This window comes from Monosiga brevicollis, genomic scaffold (genome assembly GCF_000002865.3).
Source record: "Monosiga brevicollis MX1 MONBRscaffold_4 genomic scaffold, whole genome shotgun sequence".
In the NCBI taxonomy this organism is placed as follows: Eukaryota; class Choanoflagellata; order Craspedida; family Salpingoecidae; genus Monosiga; species Monosiga brevicollis.
The window spans coordinates 1,564,611-1,579,740 of NW_001865041.1; the positions used below are offsets into that span (position 1 = coordinate 1,564,611).

At 53.9% G+C, this 15,130-nt stretch overlaps 2 protein-coding genes across 2 annotated transcripts; one reads left to right on the plus strand and one right to left on the minus strand.

Moving 5' to 3' along the window:
- Positions 1–14: 14 nt before the first annotated feature.
- On the plus strand, positions 15–7,042 carry MONBRDRAFT_31562 (uncharacterized protein; the record flags this gene model as incomplete). Its single annotated transcript, XM_001743702.1, has 28 exons — positions 15–215; positions 342–404; positions 515–553; positions 628–666; positions 869–901; positions 1,007–1,099; positions 1,173–1,247; positions 1,358–1,489; positions 1,574–1,588; positions 2,358–2,403; positions 2,524–2,582; positions 2,734–2,778; positions 2,885–3,035; positions 3,142–3,456; positions 3,547–3,639; positions 3,775–3,871; positions 3,959–4,028; positions 4,102–4,200; positions 4,281–4,369; positions 4,461–4,589; positions 4,692–4,758; positions 4,848–4,914; positions 5,369–5,692; positions 5,800–5,931; positions 6,106–6,161; positions 6,269–6,357; positions 6,493–6,579; positions 6,695–7,042. The coding sequence occupies 28 exons, from the start codon at positions 15–17 to the stop codon at positions 6,819–6,821; spliced, it is 2,832 nt and encodes a 943-aa protein (XP_001743754.1). The 3' UTR covers positions 6,822–7,042.
- A 490-nt stretch (positions 7,043–7,532) lies between these two features.
- MONBRDRAFT_813 (uncharacterized protein) lies at positions 7,533–9,843 on the minus strand (the record flags this gene model as incomplete). The annotated part of the gene is made up of 10 exons (XM_001743951.1): positions 7,533–7,590; positions 7,701–7,833; positions 8,072–8,186; positions 8,341–8,394; positions 8,529–8,676; positions 8,767–8,892; positions 9,006–9,146; positions 9,236–9,414; positions 9,547–9,688; positions 9,788–9,843. Coding segments are annotated over 10 exons (1,152 nt in total), but the record flags the coding sequence as incomplete, so codon positions are not given.
- Positions 9,844–15,130: the final 5,287 nt, after the last annotated feature.

The window sequence follows — 15,130 nt, forward strand, 5'->3', positions numbered from 1 at the left end:
ATGCGGATCGTCGCATGCTGAATCAATGCTATCTTGATTCGGAGGAGTTTACTGGCAACGATGGATACCGGGAGCCTGATGGCCTGTATGGTGATGGTGCCGTGGCTCACGGCGCAGACCGCGGGTACCTCGAGGTCAACAACCAATGGCGGCGTGGCGATATGGGCTACCTTCCCGTTGCACCCACCCAGGGTGACGCTGTCGATGCGCAAGCGGTATGCCCATTATCCCCTTGGCATGCTTCGACCATGCCGGCTGGGCATCACGTTTTGAGGCCTGCCCCACTGCTCGCTGACATTCTACATTCTCAACACTCACACCCTACGTTGCTGAACCCGTAGCTGTATGACCGGGCCGGTGCGGGTGGCGCCGTGGGCATGTATGCACAGCGTCATCCTGAAGCGGTATGTTGCAGCCTGTGCAGAAATCCAATTGACATTCTGCTGCTCGCCCAAGATGCATGGGCTCGATGGCGCACGCGAGACAATATCCCTCATGATGTGTCCTGGAACAGGCCTACGACAACCCCCGTGCACTCTTGGCCGACATTCGTGTAAGCCCCGTGATACGCCACTGCTTTCTTTTGCACCTCCTGTGGCTCATGCGCCGGCTGCGTTTTATTGGCAGGGCGAGCAAACTGAGTTTGTCAACCCGGCCTTTGAGGCGGTATGTACAGCAACACTTTGGGCTTCTTTGTGCCTGTTGCCCATCGCCTTTTCGTTTTCATCGCCGTGGTCATGGGGAGGAAATACCTTGGCCTACAGCTCCCTTATTTGCTTGCGCTGATTGTCTCTGCTTTTCTTACTCGGCTTGACCCGCATTGCCTCACCTTTCAAACTCACTTGACCCTCGCCGGCAATCACTCCAGCCGTATGACGTGGCGACTCGCTCGTCAGATCCGGTCGGTACCTTTAGGCACCTTTGCCATGGGCACACTTGTGCATGGTGCCGCCTTGGCTGCGTGTGATGTAGCGTTACTCTCAGCCTCACCTGTGTGATATTGTAGGGATATCGTCAAGTCGCCGATTTGCTCAAGAACAAGAAGAAAGCCAAGTCGCAATATCAACATGTGGATGCGTTGCCTTCCATCCCCTCAGAGGTTGGTACTGTTCTTGTTTGATAATTTTTGCTTTTCGACTTTTTCAACTTACAGCACCCAATGCGCAACTTAGATGTTGTCACATCCGGACCGTCGTGCCGTGGTCGAGGTGATGAACGAGTACGATCAAGTGCGCCGCTCTGTGCGGGTGAGTCGGGCATCGTTCGTGACACACAACACCTCTGACCACCCATGGCCATGCCTGCCTCAGCTGCCTGCTTTAACGGCTAAACCTTGACGCGCATTGTATGCTGCCAGGGCCGCCCATCGGTGCATGGTGGAAACCTCTATGGCGATCACGCCGTTGAGGATGACGAAGAGGGTCTCTACGCCGAGACAGGCTACGCGAGCGTGCCAAAATGGGTCGCGCGAGATGCCGATTTGCCTCGGGTACGCTTCGTGTGTCTTGATCACTTGGTGAAACTTTTTTTCTGCCATTGCCCTCATTGTACTCTTATTCAATGGCTGTTGTAGGTTGACCTGGATGAAGTGCGTTCTCGCCAAGGTGGCCGCTAAACTGTAACTGTTCCTTTTGTTTCTGACCGCTTTCTCTCCTTCTCTCCTTTTTTTTTGTGTGTGTGTGTGTACACGCACTGTCTGATCGAGTGTTGTTTTCTGTGTGAACATTCTTCTGTTTCTGTAAATCATGGATGGCCATGGAGCTCTCTGTGCCGGCAATCATGAACCAGAGCTCGAGCAATTCATTTGTCTCCCTTTTGACTCTTCCGATTGTCAGCATCTTTTCATCCCCATGCCAGTCCAAAGCGTGCTTCATGTCACAGTTTTCTCCTGTCTCTCTTCTCTTCTTTGCTGTTTATGCCCTCTCTGCCTCTCTTCCCTCTCTCTCTTGTCACACGACACGTGTGTTTGCTCTTCTCGCGCTGCCTTTGTCGAGAAGAAAAAAAAGACCTCTCAATTTGCCAGGCGCTCGGAGTTGGGAACTGCCAGATTTACGGGCCGCGTACTTTCCGTGCACACGCCAAGTGGTGCAGGAAAGAAAGGCTTGGGGGGTGATACAACCAGATTCTCACCCCTCGGCGTTGAATATTCCTCCGAGTGGGGACTGGGGGTACCTTCTGGTCCAGCCACCTCAACAATGACCGAATCCTGGCCCAAGCGTGTCAAGGTAGGTTGTCCTCGGCGAAAGACCCCTCGACTTGCCCTTCCGCACCAAAGCACAGGCTTGGAAAAGTTCAACGGGAAGCTCAAAGAGAAGTGTGGCCTACTCCATTCCATGCGCCTCTGCCTTGACACATAGGTGCAATACCATGCTGCCGAGGGCGGTCAGGAACCCATCCCCATTGGTACGTCGGCTTTATTCTGTCGCATCCAAACCTCTCAACCGTGCTGTGCTGTCCCCTTTTGGATGTGCAGCCATCCAAGTGGCTCATTGTCGACGGAAAATCTGTGGTGCAACCTCTTAGCTTCCTTTGAACATGCCAATCTCAAGCTGAAACGCGCCAATCAGCTGCTCAACATCAAGGTTCTGCCAGAGTGTCGTTACAAGTCATGATTCTGTTGTTGTTTCTGGTTCTTCTTGGTTATTTTTCTCCAAAGCAGCCCCGTCGGTGCCTGCTCGTGCTGACACGGTTCCGTTGCGCTTGGTTTGATGATCGCGCGCCCAAAACATCCAGATGTTTGAGGGCTCAACCGCGCGGACTGCAAGTCAGCGGGTCATGGTGCGTTGTGAGCCTCGCAGGCCTTGCGTTGCAAAGCATCGTGCGCGACGCGTTTGCTCTGCTGGCAATCACCACCACCTACTGCACATCGCGTTTTGCTACACAGGTGGCCGAAACGGAACAGCTGACCTACCAAGGTGCAGCAGAAAGCAACGGTCTGCTCCAGCCGCGCTACCTCTTGGCCCGTCGCAGCGCTGACGGCAAGACCTTGGACCTCTACGACGCCCGTGTTTTCCGTTTGCAACCGGTTCTCAAGGGTATGTATTTCCTCTTGCGCAGGTTCGAGCTGGGCGGGGCTTGCTCGCCTCCTAGCCCTCATGCTTTACGCACATGCCATCCGCTTGTTGCTTGTTGCTCAAGTAGATTCGGAAAGTGAAAAGAATACCAGGACGCTGGACTCGGGCGAGCGGGTAATGCAAGCCCGTGCCGATCTGACAGAAACGTTTGGAGGCAAGAAGAAAAAGGCTCAGCTACATGCCTTGGAACGCAACAAGTTCGTGTTTGGCCACCCCACATTCCAGCCGTGCTTTGTCACAGCAAGCTTGACTCTTACTCATTGCTTGCCATGCATGGGCTTATTCCCGCACGCGCCCACACACAGAATCGATAGCAAAGCATTGGCTGCTGTGGGAGGTGTCATGTACGAAGCACTATCCAAGCCCATGGATATCGATTCCGGTGCGATCCCTGCCGTTTAGAGTTGATTTTTGGAAGGGTCGTTTGCGTCCTTTTGCTCATCACTCCTCGTTCAACTCAACGACATTGCAGACCCTGCCAAGCAAGACCAAGACCGCTTCCGCCCGGTGCCCCAATATGACCCTGCTGCCACCGTACCAGCTGACGTGTATCCACTCAAACATTGTACGCCCGTGCTTCATCATCTTGCATCCACGTTTGCCCCTCCCCTCCACCCCTGTGCGACAAGTCAAGCTGCGATGCATCAGATGCATCGGCGCATTCACTCTCTTTCTTCCATCATACTTGAACGGGCGGCAGTGATCTCGCATGCCGATGCCTCGGCTGTGGCCGAGTTGTGCAAGCCCTTCACCGCGGCTGATGAACAGACCGTGGCCAAGTGGAAGGCCACCAACAAGTATGTCAGGCTGCCCCGTTGCCTTGTTGGCTCTTTCATTTACCTTGATGGGCCAAGGGTTATGCTTACGACTGTGCCGCCGTCTAGATTCTCGCCGTTGGTTTTTGACGGCCTGGACCTTCTCGTGACCAAGAGTGGGAGTGCCAAAAAGATGCTGGTATGAACACACTCGACCTTAGTGTCTCATCCCACGCTTCTCAGGCGGATTCCCTCACACAACCCACGAACAGGCTCGCGTTTTGCAATACCTGGTTGAGTTGCTCAAGTTTTACAACTATGTTCGAACACATCGCAAGATTGTGGCCATTGAAGTGAAGGAAGAGCTGCAGGTACAATGTTCTCTGCGTGCCAACCTCCTGATTGCCAGCCATCACTCACGCTGTGACATCCACGATGACCTCGAGCATAGAGCGTGCCGCCTGCTATTATTGACTCGTTTATGGACAAATTTGTCTTCAGCGATAGCACGGGCCAGACGCCTTCAGTCCGTGAGAATGGGTATGCACCCCGCTTCCTAAATGTAAACTGTGGCCCACCGCCACCCAGCTGCCAACCGTCGTCTCACGGCCGATGTGTTGTGTCTTTGTAGGGCCAACTTGTCCAAGCGTAACATGCATTTGCTGATTCACCATCTCCTTGTATTGGCATTCCACGCTCGTGGTTTCTCAAAGCTGAGCAGCGCACGCGTTGCCGAAGCCCTGTCCATGGCCCCTGCCACGTACGTTAGAGCCGCCAGCTCTTGATTTTTTTTGCCAGCGCCAGCCACGGACGAGGCTAACAAGATCTCCCCCCCCCCCCCCCTTTTTTTTCTACTTCACAGAGCGGTGACACACCTCAAGGCCATTGGATGCAAATGCAGCGCCGTCAAGGCGACCCCTCAAACTGCCGTATGTTCCCCTTACTGGACCATTTACCCCGATTCGCGAGTCATATCCCACGTCAACGCCGCTCACTCTGTGTTGCATCTGACTGCCAGGCATACCATGTGGCCGAGCTGGTGGCACCGCTCCAGTTCCCCAAGGTCAAGCGAGGCCCGCCCAAGGGTCGATAAACGCACTCTTGCATTCGCACCCGACTTTGTCCCTGTTTCTGAAGCGAAGCGATGTGTCCTCGTCTGGCTCGCGTTCCTTTTGCTTGCTTTTTCGTCTCTTCTTAATTCTCCAAGCTCACGACTACAACTTGCATCAATTCAAAGATTGTATCTTACCTTCGTTGCAGATGGAAAACGCCCTGGGCTTGCAAACCCATCTGCGGCGTGCACAGCACAAAGCACTCAGACCCGGTTTTGGATGCCATGTGATGCGACTGCGACCGCACCTCTCTTCTTCTCTCTTCTTCTCTCTTCTTCTCTCTTCTGTTTCTCTCTCGTTTGCTTTCAAAAGGAATCAGTGCAGCGTTTTGTGTTTCATGACGTCAAGTTCCGTTATTTTCACACACACGCATATCCAATACACACGCGCACACACACACTCACACACGGATATCGCGAAATGGCAGCACCAAAAGTGGATGAAGCTGAGGTCCAGGCTCAGTTTGATGCCTACCTGTCCACCTTTGATGTGGCCTCCGTGCTGACCAAGGAGAGCAAGGAGGCCCAGGATGCAGTTGCCGAACAGCTCGCAAAATTTGATTCTTTCTGGAAATTGGCTGCGCTTCGTTCTCGTGACTACGATCTGGAGCTGGCAGCCAAAGTGCTGACCAACTACATCAAATGGCGCAAGGACTTCCGAGTTGATGAGATCACCGTTGACAACAATGCCGAATTCCGGGCCCTGATCGAAATGAACAGCGTCGTGCTGGCAGGCAACCATGCCAAAGAAGGTCGGCTCACCCCAGGCTTGCACGCAACCTGTCAGGCCCTTGCCCTTGCTACATCCCGCTGGCGTGTCCTCACCGCTACCCTCGCCCGGTTTGTATGTCTGATTAAGGCTCCCTGGCCATCGTGGTACGCCCCCGACGCAACGATCTCACCCGATTCACTCCTGAGGACATTCTGCGCGCCATGCACCTCGCCGTTGAGTACGGCCTGCGCCGTTTCCCCGAGGTGGCGCAAAGCAAGGGTGCGTCACTCGTTCCGAACCGCGTTGTGTGCGCATACATGCGATATACCTTTGCACACGCACATGCGACCCGCCCACCATGTCATGAGGGCGGGGCAATCACGTACCGCGCCTAGCAAATCCTGCCAAGTGGTGCATGTTTCGCGCTCCTGCTCACCACACACCAACATTCAGGCTTTGCTGTGATTATGGACGTGACAAATGCTTCGTCATCTCAACTGGACCGCCGGGTTGGTTGCCTTTGAGCAAGCTTCAACAGCTGATTGACCCGCCCATGCACATGCTCCGTGAACTTTGCATTCATGACCTTGGCCGTGCGTTGGCCCATGCAACACAGATTCCGCAAAACTTGGGGCCAGCTGTCTCATACGCCTGGCCCATCAAGATTTCGGCCATTTACGTCGTGAGCATGCCCTTCTTTTTTCGGTGCGAACATTCATTCATCCTCAAGCACATGCTCTGTGTCGGCCTCTTCCGCTCGTGAGGGCTCCTGCTCACCATCTGACATCTGCCATCTGTCTTCTGCCCCTCCCTGCGATGCGCCCTCGTTCCCACACCTAGCATGATTTTTCCCATTGTCAAGATGTTTTTTGAGGAGCGCCTGCGCAACATGATCACTGTTCTGCCTGGTGGCCCAGATCAACTGAGGTCTGTCCGACAAACTCACTCCTGCCATGTCTGCTGGCTTGGGCTCCGCCGTCTCCTTATCCATGTCTGGAATCTTCATTTGCCGCTCGCTCTTGCTCGTTTGCTGTGGACGCAGCCAATACTTTGACCTTGACCAGCTTGAGGAGGACCAGGGTGGCTCCTATCAGTTCGATGCCGAGGACTACATTGCATACATCTCAAAAATGCAAGCCGCGTCCGATGCTCCCAACGAGGCAGAGTAGAGGCAGAGGGGCCACACCCGAGTGTGTTCTGCGCCTGATGCGACACCCCGATTTTTTAGAAGCGTCTTCCATGTAGTCCTTCCGCTTTTATGTCCAGCTGGCCTGCATACTGATCCGTGCGTGCTATGAAGAGAACTCGTACCAATCGACAAACAGGCATGCCGCGAGTGCCAGTCCCGCAGTAAAACTTGCCCTAGCTGTCAATTCAAAGTTGTTGTTTCACAAATCACCCAGGATAACCAGATTGGGCTTTGAGCGTGACTGCTGTAGTCATGCGCTGTAATGGTGAGCAAGCAGCCACTCCTATTGCAGTGCCGGCCGCCAATCACTGGGCGGCCTCTCCTCCAGTGACGATACGGTCCGTCGACAAAAGAAGTACCAGGTTAAACCAGCTACCAGAGTAATTCCAGCCACTGTGTAGAAGCTGTTGATCATAGGAGTCGGAGTAAATTTAGCAATACGCCACAGTGAGTAAAAGTCAAGAGCAAAGTGTGGACCAACATGCAAGGCAGGCGGTCAATGCATGAACATACCCATTGTATTCTTTGGCACAGTGGCCACTCTCATCCTTATGTGAGCACTCCTCGAGCACGCCCATGACCTACACTCCCAAAAGAGCCCACGCAACGAATCAACTTCATGTGACAAAAGGAGAGCGTTGGGATCGTTCCTCGACTTTGTCGAGCGCGCAGTCGCGATCGGCCCCACCTTGAGCGCCAGCGTTGAAGGCCATACGGCCCCTAAATTGGCCAAGGTTGTCAAAAGCGTCCTGCGCATGCAAGTGGATGCGTCAGTCTCACAATGACATCATCACCACGGGCATAAACAGCAGAACGCCAGGCGACAACGCCGCTGAGCAGAGGTGAACAAAGCCCTCACATATATGTGCCTCCCAAAAGCGGGTCGGACAACTTGCAAAAAAACTGCATCTGGGCCGTGAACATGATAGTAGAAGCTATAGCAAGCACAGAAGATGAACCAAGGACACGAGCCACTGTGTATGGATCCCTCGCTTTTGCAGGTTGCCAAAAAAAAAAACGCGGTGCGAGCCGCCATCTCGACAGACCGGTGATGGAAAAGAAGGTGGCAATCACAATCAGGGCAAACTCTGCACTCGTGATCCCAGTCCCTCGAGGCAAAATGTACTGCTCGGCATAGTAAACCTGTCGCATCCCAGGGGGCCAAGTGAGGCAAAAGTGACCAGACTGGCGTTTCACGTTGTCATGGGCAATTGCTGGGGTTCGAAGAACAGACCAAGGCAATGGAAGGGATGGCCGCCAGTACGCGGAACGGGTAAGCACGCAGCCACAATTGCATCGGTTGTGTCTGCAGATAACCCATCAAGCTCGGAACGACCAAGGACACCTGCCAACGGACCAACAACAGTGGGCAAATCAGAATGTGCCCCAGACCAATGACCTCCCAGACCTGGTGCGTGTATCTGTGTCTTTGTGCGTGGTTGGCAAGCGGATTGCCCAAAAAAAAGCGAGCATCGCAGCGAAAACCAAGCGCGACGTACGGGAAACATTAAAGGTCCAAGCGAAGCAAGGTCTTCCTTGGGCACGCCAAATTCCTACATCCATCACAAACATGTGCATTCATCAAGCTACCGCTCGAACCTGGCGAACAATCAACCATACGCGCAAGCAAGCAAAAACGGGAAGGGGGCAGGACTGGAGGAAATGCATCGCCGGACGCATCACCCACTTGGAGCTTCAGCGCCGTAACCGATTCCACGCCAGCAAACCCGATGCGACAAGTCAAGATGACAAAGGCTAGCTGTTGGATGCTGGACAGCTTGCAGACTTGGAGCAAACGCTGATAGGTCCCGGCCACAGAGAGCGTAGATTCACCCCTGCACGAGCAAGGAGGATAAGCGGTCTGGCTCCTGGCTTACTCAGCCCCGCGGATAAGCAGGAGCAAGCGGGGCAAACACGAAGCTTACGCGCCGCGGATGGGTTTGCCCTCCCGCTTGAAAAACCAAACCCCCAGCGTGGTGAGGACAAACACCCAGCCAAAGAAGTTCATAAAGGACCCCAATGTCACCATTGGTTCATCTGAAGGGACGCTTCTACACCCAAAACAAATCGGTGATACAAAGCCTGCAACTGAGCCAGCGCGCACATGCTAGACCAGCACTTTTGGGGCAACTTCAAATCCAGACTATGTTCCGGATTGACGCACCGCAGATACTTATTGCAGGCATCGGGGCTGCTAAGAAGCAGAAAAAAAATAAACGAGGTAAAGTAGCCAGCACTTTGCCCAACCGAATTGCAGATGGAGGCCAGATCAACCCGAGCAGGTGACAGCATAGTCAAGGCCCAACTAAACAGCCACGCCCAATGAGCTTTGTGAATGAGCCACCCTCGCATTGGCAGAGGCGACCCCCAGTAGGCTGCCGGTGAGCGGCTTACCCATCCACCGCAACGTCTTGCGTGGCACAGAGGGTGTACAGAAGAAGAAAAAGGATGGTTAGGGTAAAGACATCTGGCGTCGGCTGATCAATCAAGGCATCGACGTGGCTGCTGGAGCCAAGAAGGACTAGTGCAATTAAGATCTGGCATGGAACTGTCCAAGACTTGCGTCGGCCAAACTAGAGCGCGCGATGAGGTGTGCCGTGAGGTTGGTCGGGAAGACAGGGACGCTGTCTCGCAACAGCGGCCCAGTCTGAAACGAGCGCCTCGGAATGAGTCACAAAGAACCGCAGCAGCGTGGCACGCTCTACCTTTTCGAAGAACAAGCCATCGACGATTGGAGCCCACAGCAGCTTGAGAGAAAAGGGATACACGACAAAGCTGAATAAAGCTTGTTGGTTGTAGTCTGCTGTCTTGTCCTGCAGCAAATAAGGAACAGAGGCGGAGAGGCCCCTGCACAGCAAGCAACAGGCCCGGTGACATCGTCAGGGCAAGCATTGATTTCAAACCCCGCCGTCGCGGTGCAGGTCCGTGGCCCTCACAGCTACGCACATGGGCACGCCTTGCAAAAAGTAAAGAAGCAGCAGCAAGGCAACGCTGCGCTTGTCTGATGCGTCAATCTCCTGCTTGCTCATCCTGGGCAGGGCAGCATGGGAAAGATGGAACAGTTAATAAATCCTGTGGTACCACGGGAACATGCTTGCGCCACACACACCTACCGGGCCCATCGATCATTGGCCTTGTCTGCGCCTTGAGCAAATGCCTCGAGCTCTGGCGTCACGACCGAGTCGGTGCCTAGTTGCGCAGGGCCCCAGGCAGTGTCAAGCCCCTAGGTCAGCCTCGTGTGCTTGGCCATGCTTGAAGGCAAGCACGAAGCGCTCACCTTGCATTGTGTCGACTGACCAAGATTTGCCGTTGTCTGTCGTGCACTCGATTCCGCATCAGATTGGCTCTCATCGTACAGATGTCAGGTCGCAGAAACGACTGAAACGCAACCAATCGAGTACATACCACGTTGCCGCATGGTGCTGACTAATTCTTGTCTCCTTGAGGTACCGTCAGTCTCGCCCCGCGCTTGTGCCGAGGCCTCGATCGGTCTTCTGGTCAGTCAGTGAGCCAACGTCCATCGACTCACACTCTTTCCCTTTCAAGAATTGAAACCCGCCAGTCTATCAGCTCTTTGTTCTCTTTCTTTGTTTTTTCTTTTCTTTTCTTTTTGGGGTTGTTTGAAAGGATCAATTTGGAGACTGTGCCTTCACACATGATGTTCACTTGAACTTGATGAGCCGCTAGCCCTGTGACGGGCGAGCATACCACTCGACCACCTCAAAGTTCCCGCTATTCCTGTCTTCCCAACAACCCAAAGACTAGGTACGAACGCACATCCAAGCAGTTGTTAGAACAATTGTGAGATGTTAGCACGTCGACAGATTAGGCCAGAGGTAGAAGCAACACGGACAAGAGCCATTGGTCTCAAGAACTCACGCATCGGACAGAATCACGACCACTGGCGGCGTATTCGTAGGCAAAGAAGTGACGGAGCGAGTTTGTGGCATCTACGAGCATGAAACGACAGGGCTTTCGTGAGCCCCGCTTCTTGTGCAACCCTTGATCGACGCTTGCATCTCATCAAACAGACCGGTTCCATCAAGTCGGGTGTAGGGAATGGAAGACGCATGCTGCACGTAATCGTTGCACTGATCTATGGTAAGCTCATTGGCGAGGCCATAGGTGGAGGTACTGTAATGGTTGCCATACGTCGTTTCTCCCGCATACGTCCCCAGGATATACACCTTGACGGCGTTGGGCAACCTACGGCAAGCGCAGAGTCCAAGGGCATACACATGAGGAAAGAGACAGCGGCACCTGGTCGCGGACAGCTGGGCTCCAACTTGGCAACACTGCCCCGTCTGGACTAATCAATAAGAATACGTACGCAGTGCAGGATGCCACCGGCAAATTGAAAAAGGTGGACATGGTGACTCCCGTGCCCATGTCCACTCGAATGTGCTGACGCCTCACCAAGGAAAAGGGGGTCGTCAAAAAGTGGTAGCTCACCTGTCGCCAACACACATGGCCCAAGCTCATTAGTATGAAGGCGTGCCTACTCTGCGCCTTCAAACTGAGCTCACCTTGATCCACTCCAGTCCGGTTTCTGAGAAGCGCTTCGAAGTGTACAAGGGAGATGCTCCAGGAGCCAAGGTCGTCACGTCATCGGGGTCCAACTGTACCAACGGGCTCTGTACGGAGCTCCCCGACTGCAACAATGATTCTGACTTGGCCGAGAGTGAAGACGGGTAATAGCCGCCCACGAGGCGCTTGACGAGCTCCCAGCCTACATGCATTGAGCATCAGGGACCGGACATACAAACGATAACGCTCAGAAAAAAAGGGCCAAAAGCTTCAAGACGACATGCAGGACGGAAGAACAGAGCAGAGCCTCCTTGACCTAGCCAATACGGGTCGACTCTGTAGCACAAGCATCCCACCTCCGTCATCCAACGCGACGTCGTTCTCGCACCAAACTTGCGTGGGGGACGCAGGCTGAATGTAGCGCAAACCAGACGCAAGCCCAAGCTGCTTTGAGTGCCAACAAGAGTCCAAGGCCACCTCCGGAACGCTCCCATCCAAGTGGACACAGTAAGGTTCATTCGAAACAGCCCCCACAATGTAGGGCGTCTCCGCCTGAAATCGTGCAGTTGACGGAACACACGCGTCCATGAGTCAATCCGACCGATTTCGACCCCGACCGAGAGGTAAAGGCCAACCAAGCGAGCCACCAGGGGCAACCAACAGCGCAAGTCATGCAGTGATTTGCGTATGAACACGTCGCGCAGCCTTGATTGCAAGCCACACACTGCGGCAGAGCCGACCACGCCCCGCTTGCACCACACGTGATGCTGGAAGATGCTGCTGTCAGTCGCTGGCCCACTGGACAAGAGAGAATCAACTACATGGCACACCCGTTGGGACGATGAGACCATGATGCATGCGCACGCCAAAAGCGCATCGCTTCTCCCTCACCGCCCTCAACCATCAGTCTGGCTCCCACGTAAACCGGGCCATACGTGGTTGTGCAACCGACCTGCGTGCCAGCTGTAAAGTGGTAGGGATGCGAGTAGTTGGCATTTGTCATTGGGTCGGGGCACAACAGCGTCACGTTCAGATCGTCACAAATACCCGCTGCCGAATTTGCTCGAAACCCACACGCGACAACCTAGACGTCGTCACCATGCAGGCGCAAACGGGTTTAAACCATGAAAAGAGGCGTGCCAAGCCTCAAAAGGTGCGATGAAGCCTTGAAGTTCCCGCTGTTCTTGGCGCATAATGAGGCATGATCCACGCTGGGCACATCAAAAACATACGTCTGCCACATTCATAGTCGTGCTTTCCAATGCACTTTCCTGCGCTCCAAGGCGAGTTTCTAACCCAGCCTACACCATATCAGCCGAATGAGGAGGCTCTCACTTCCTCTCTGCACTGGCTTTGCCTTTTTTTTTTTTTTTTCACGTGCGGAGCCCGCAGCGACGCATCTCCAACGCACCACCATAGTCTGCAATGCCAAAGAGTCTTCCTCAAGGTCTTGCACGGTACTTGAGCCCGGCAAGTTTGCAAACACAGCTTGATATGATGCTGCAATGTCGCTTGTGGATGCGAGCACCAACGGAATCACCGTCTGCGCCCCATCCTCGTCCACAATTGCACCACCCGTCCGGTGCTCGAACGTATGTAGCGAAGCATACACTGTCGCATTGACCATCAACCACGCCTCCGATGGGCTGCAAATGGTTGTTCCCAAGCTGGGGTCCAGCGCCAAGAAGTACTCGACCTCGTTGCTCCCTGCTTCGACCTTCTATCAGAAAGAGGAAAGATTAAATTCGACGCAAAACGTGACGCTGAGACCACAGCCCAACGACCACTATATTTTGCCCTGGATGCTCGCACTCATTGTGACGGAAGCATACTAGACCTTACCTGGTGGATGATAGACATGTACTCGGACAAATGGAAATCGCCGTCCACGTCGTGCGACAATAGGGTCGTCACGACAGAGGCTGCCAAGATTTCGCCCGTTCGTGCCAAATGCAGCATAAAGCCCCCAGATGTCGCGTCACAGATTTGAACGCGGCCCAGCATGATCAGCTGGTCCTCCACCTATGTGCATGCACCCGCCATTGCCAGTAGCCCACTGAGCGTACCTTTCGGAGAATTTTTACTTTCTCCCGCGCCTTGGCGCACACATACTCTTGCTCACTTTTCACGTGCCAACCAACCCCTCACTCTTTCTCACTTGCTCATGCTCTCTGTCAATCCCAATCTGTGACTTGTAGACAAACCAGGCAGGTCACTTACTCGAGCTGTGCCAAGATACACCACCAAACCTGCACTGGTCGCTGTGCCAATCGACACCTATAAGCACCCACGTTGAGTCAATCATGGCTAAAAAGAAAACATGTGCACACGCACGCACACATGTGCACACATCCCCCCCAAGCGTATTGCCGTAAAACGTACCGGTAACCTGGCTTCGACTTCGGACAAACTCCCTAAGATTGCCGTGGCCTGTGTTCGATCCACTCGTTGGGGATGAGCGCAGAAAAGTCACAACTTGCATGTCCAGTTGTTGGGCCAAGTTGGCTCCAAGAATCTTTCACGGCCATCAGTCTCACCTGTCCTTGCAGGGTTGATACGTTGGCAGTAAGTTTGTCATTCAAATCATCAATCAGCACCTGGTGATCAGCCTCCTGTGCACCACCACGCCATGAGACGGTTGTGCGAGTTGGTTGATGGAAGCATGATCAGCAATACACCCGAAACAAAACATAGCAGAGAGGGCTAGTCCACCAGCACAGCTCAAGCCCACACGTGACTACCCCCTAATGGCCAAGCAGAACAAGCTGCAGGGCTCAGGGAATAGTGCATGTGAGATGCTCGTGAGCAAACATACCGCGGCTCGGAGCGCAGATACGTTGCCGGCCAGCTGTGTCTGAAGGGTGGCAATGGTTGCATCGCTGATGGCTTGCTATATAGTAGGCGACGCCCCAAAATTGACTCGCCATGAGTCTTTAGCGCATTGCACACGCATGCACACACACACAGAGGCAAGCATCGAGACGACAGCATGAGTTCGAGCCTGCTGCATACCTGCTCTGCCAACGCCGAAGTATTACCGGCCAGCCATGCCTCCAGGCGAGCCACCCGTTCTTGCAGACGAGTGTTATTCAATGCCAACTCTTCCACATTAATAGGACTTGCCATACTGCCTGCGATGGCCTCGATGTAGGCTGCCAGCGAAATCTGCTCGCCATTGCCCTAAAATTGAGCAGCAAATGCACCTCCTTGAGAAATCCATGGAGGCACCACCTGCTGACATAGCGAACAACAATCAAGCCCATCTACAATTTCTTCTGACTCGAGCTACCCAACACCAATGCCATTACCATCCTCGGGCTTTGTGCAGTACCTGGTCCAGCATAATGTGTGAGTTGCTCACGAGCACCAGCTGCCCTTCATGCACTTCGATGGAGGGCGTCGTTTCGCTCCGAACAGAGGGTTGCATGAAGCCAAGTATCGCCAACGTCAGCAACAAGACCGCCCCTCGCCCCAAGGGTCGAGGTGGCAGCCCACCCGCGCTCATGGCCCCTCGTGCCATTATCGTGGCTTCAACCACGACCTCACGCACGGCTCACGGGATGAAGAATCTATATCACTCGGTTTTGCTTTTCGGAGCAAAAAAGAGAGAAACCGAGCGAGCGCGGAAAATGAAGCAATACGTCATCCTTTTGCGTATCTTTGCAACAAATGAGTGTAGTTTTGCTCACACTTTCGATTCGTCAACTAGGAAAACAAGAGCTAACTTAGGGTTCGGGAAGTCGCGGAGCTATGCGGCCACAT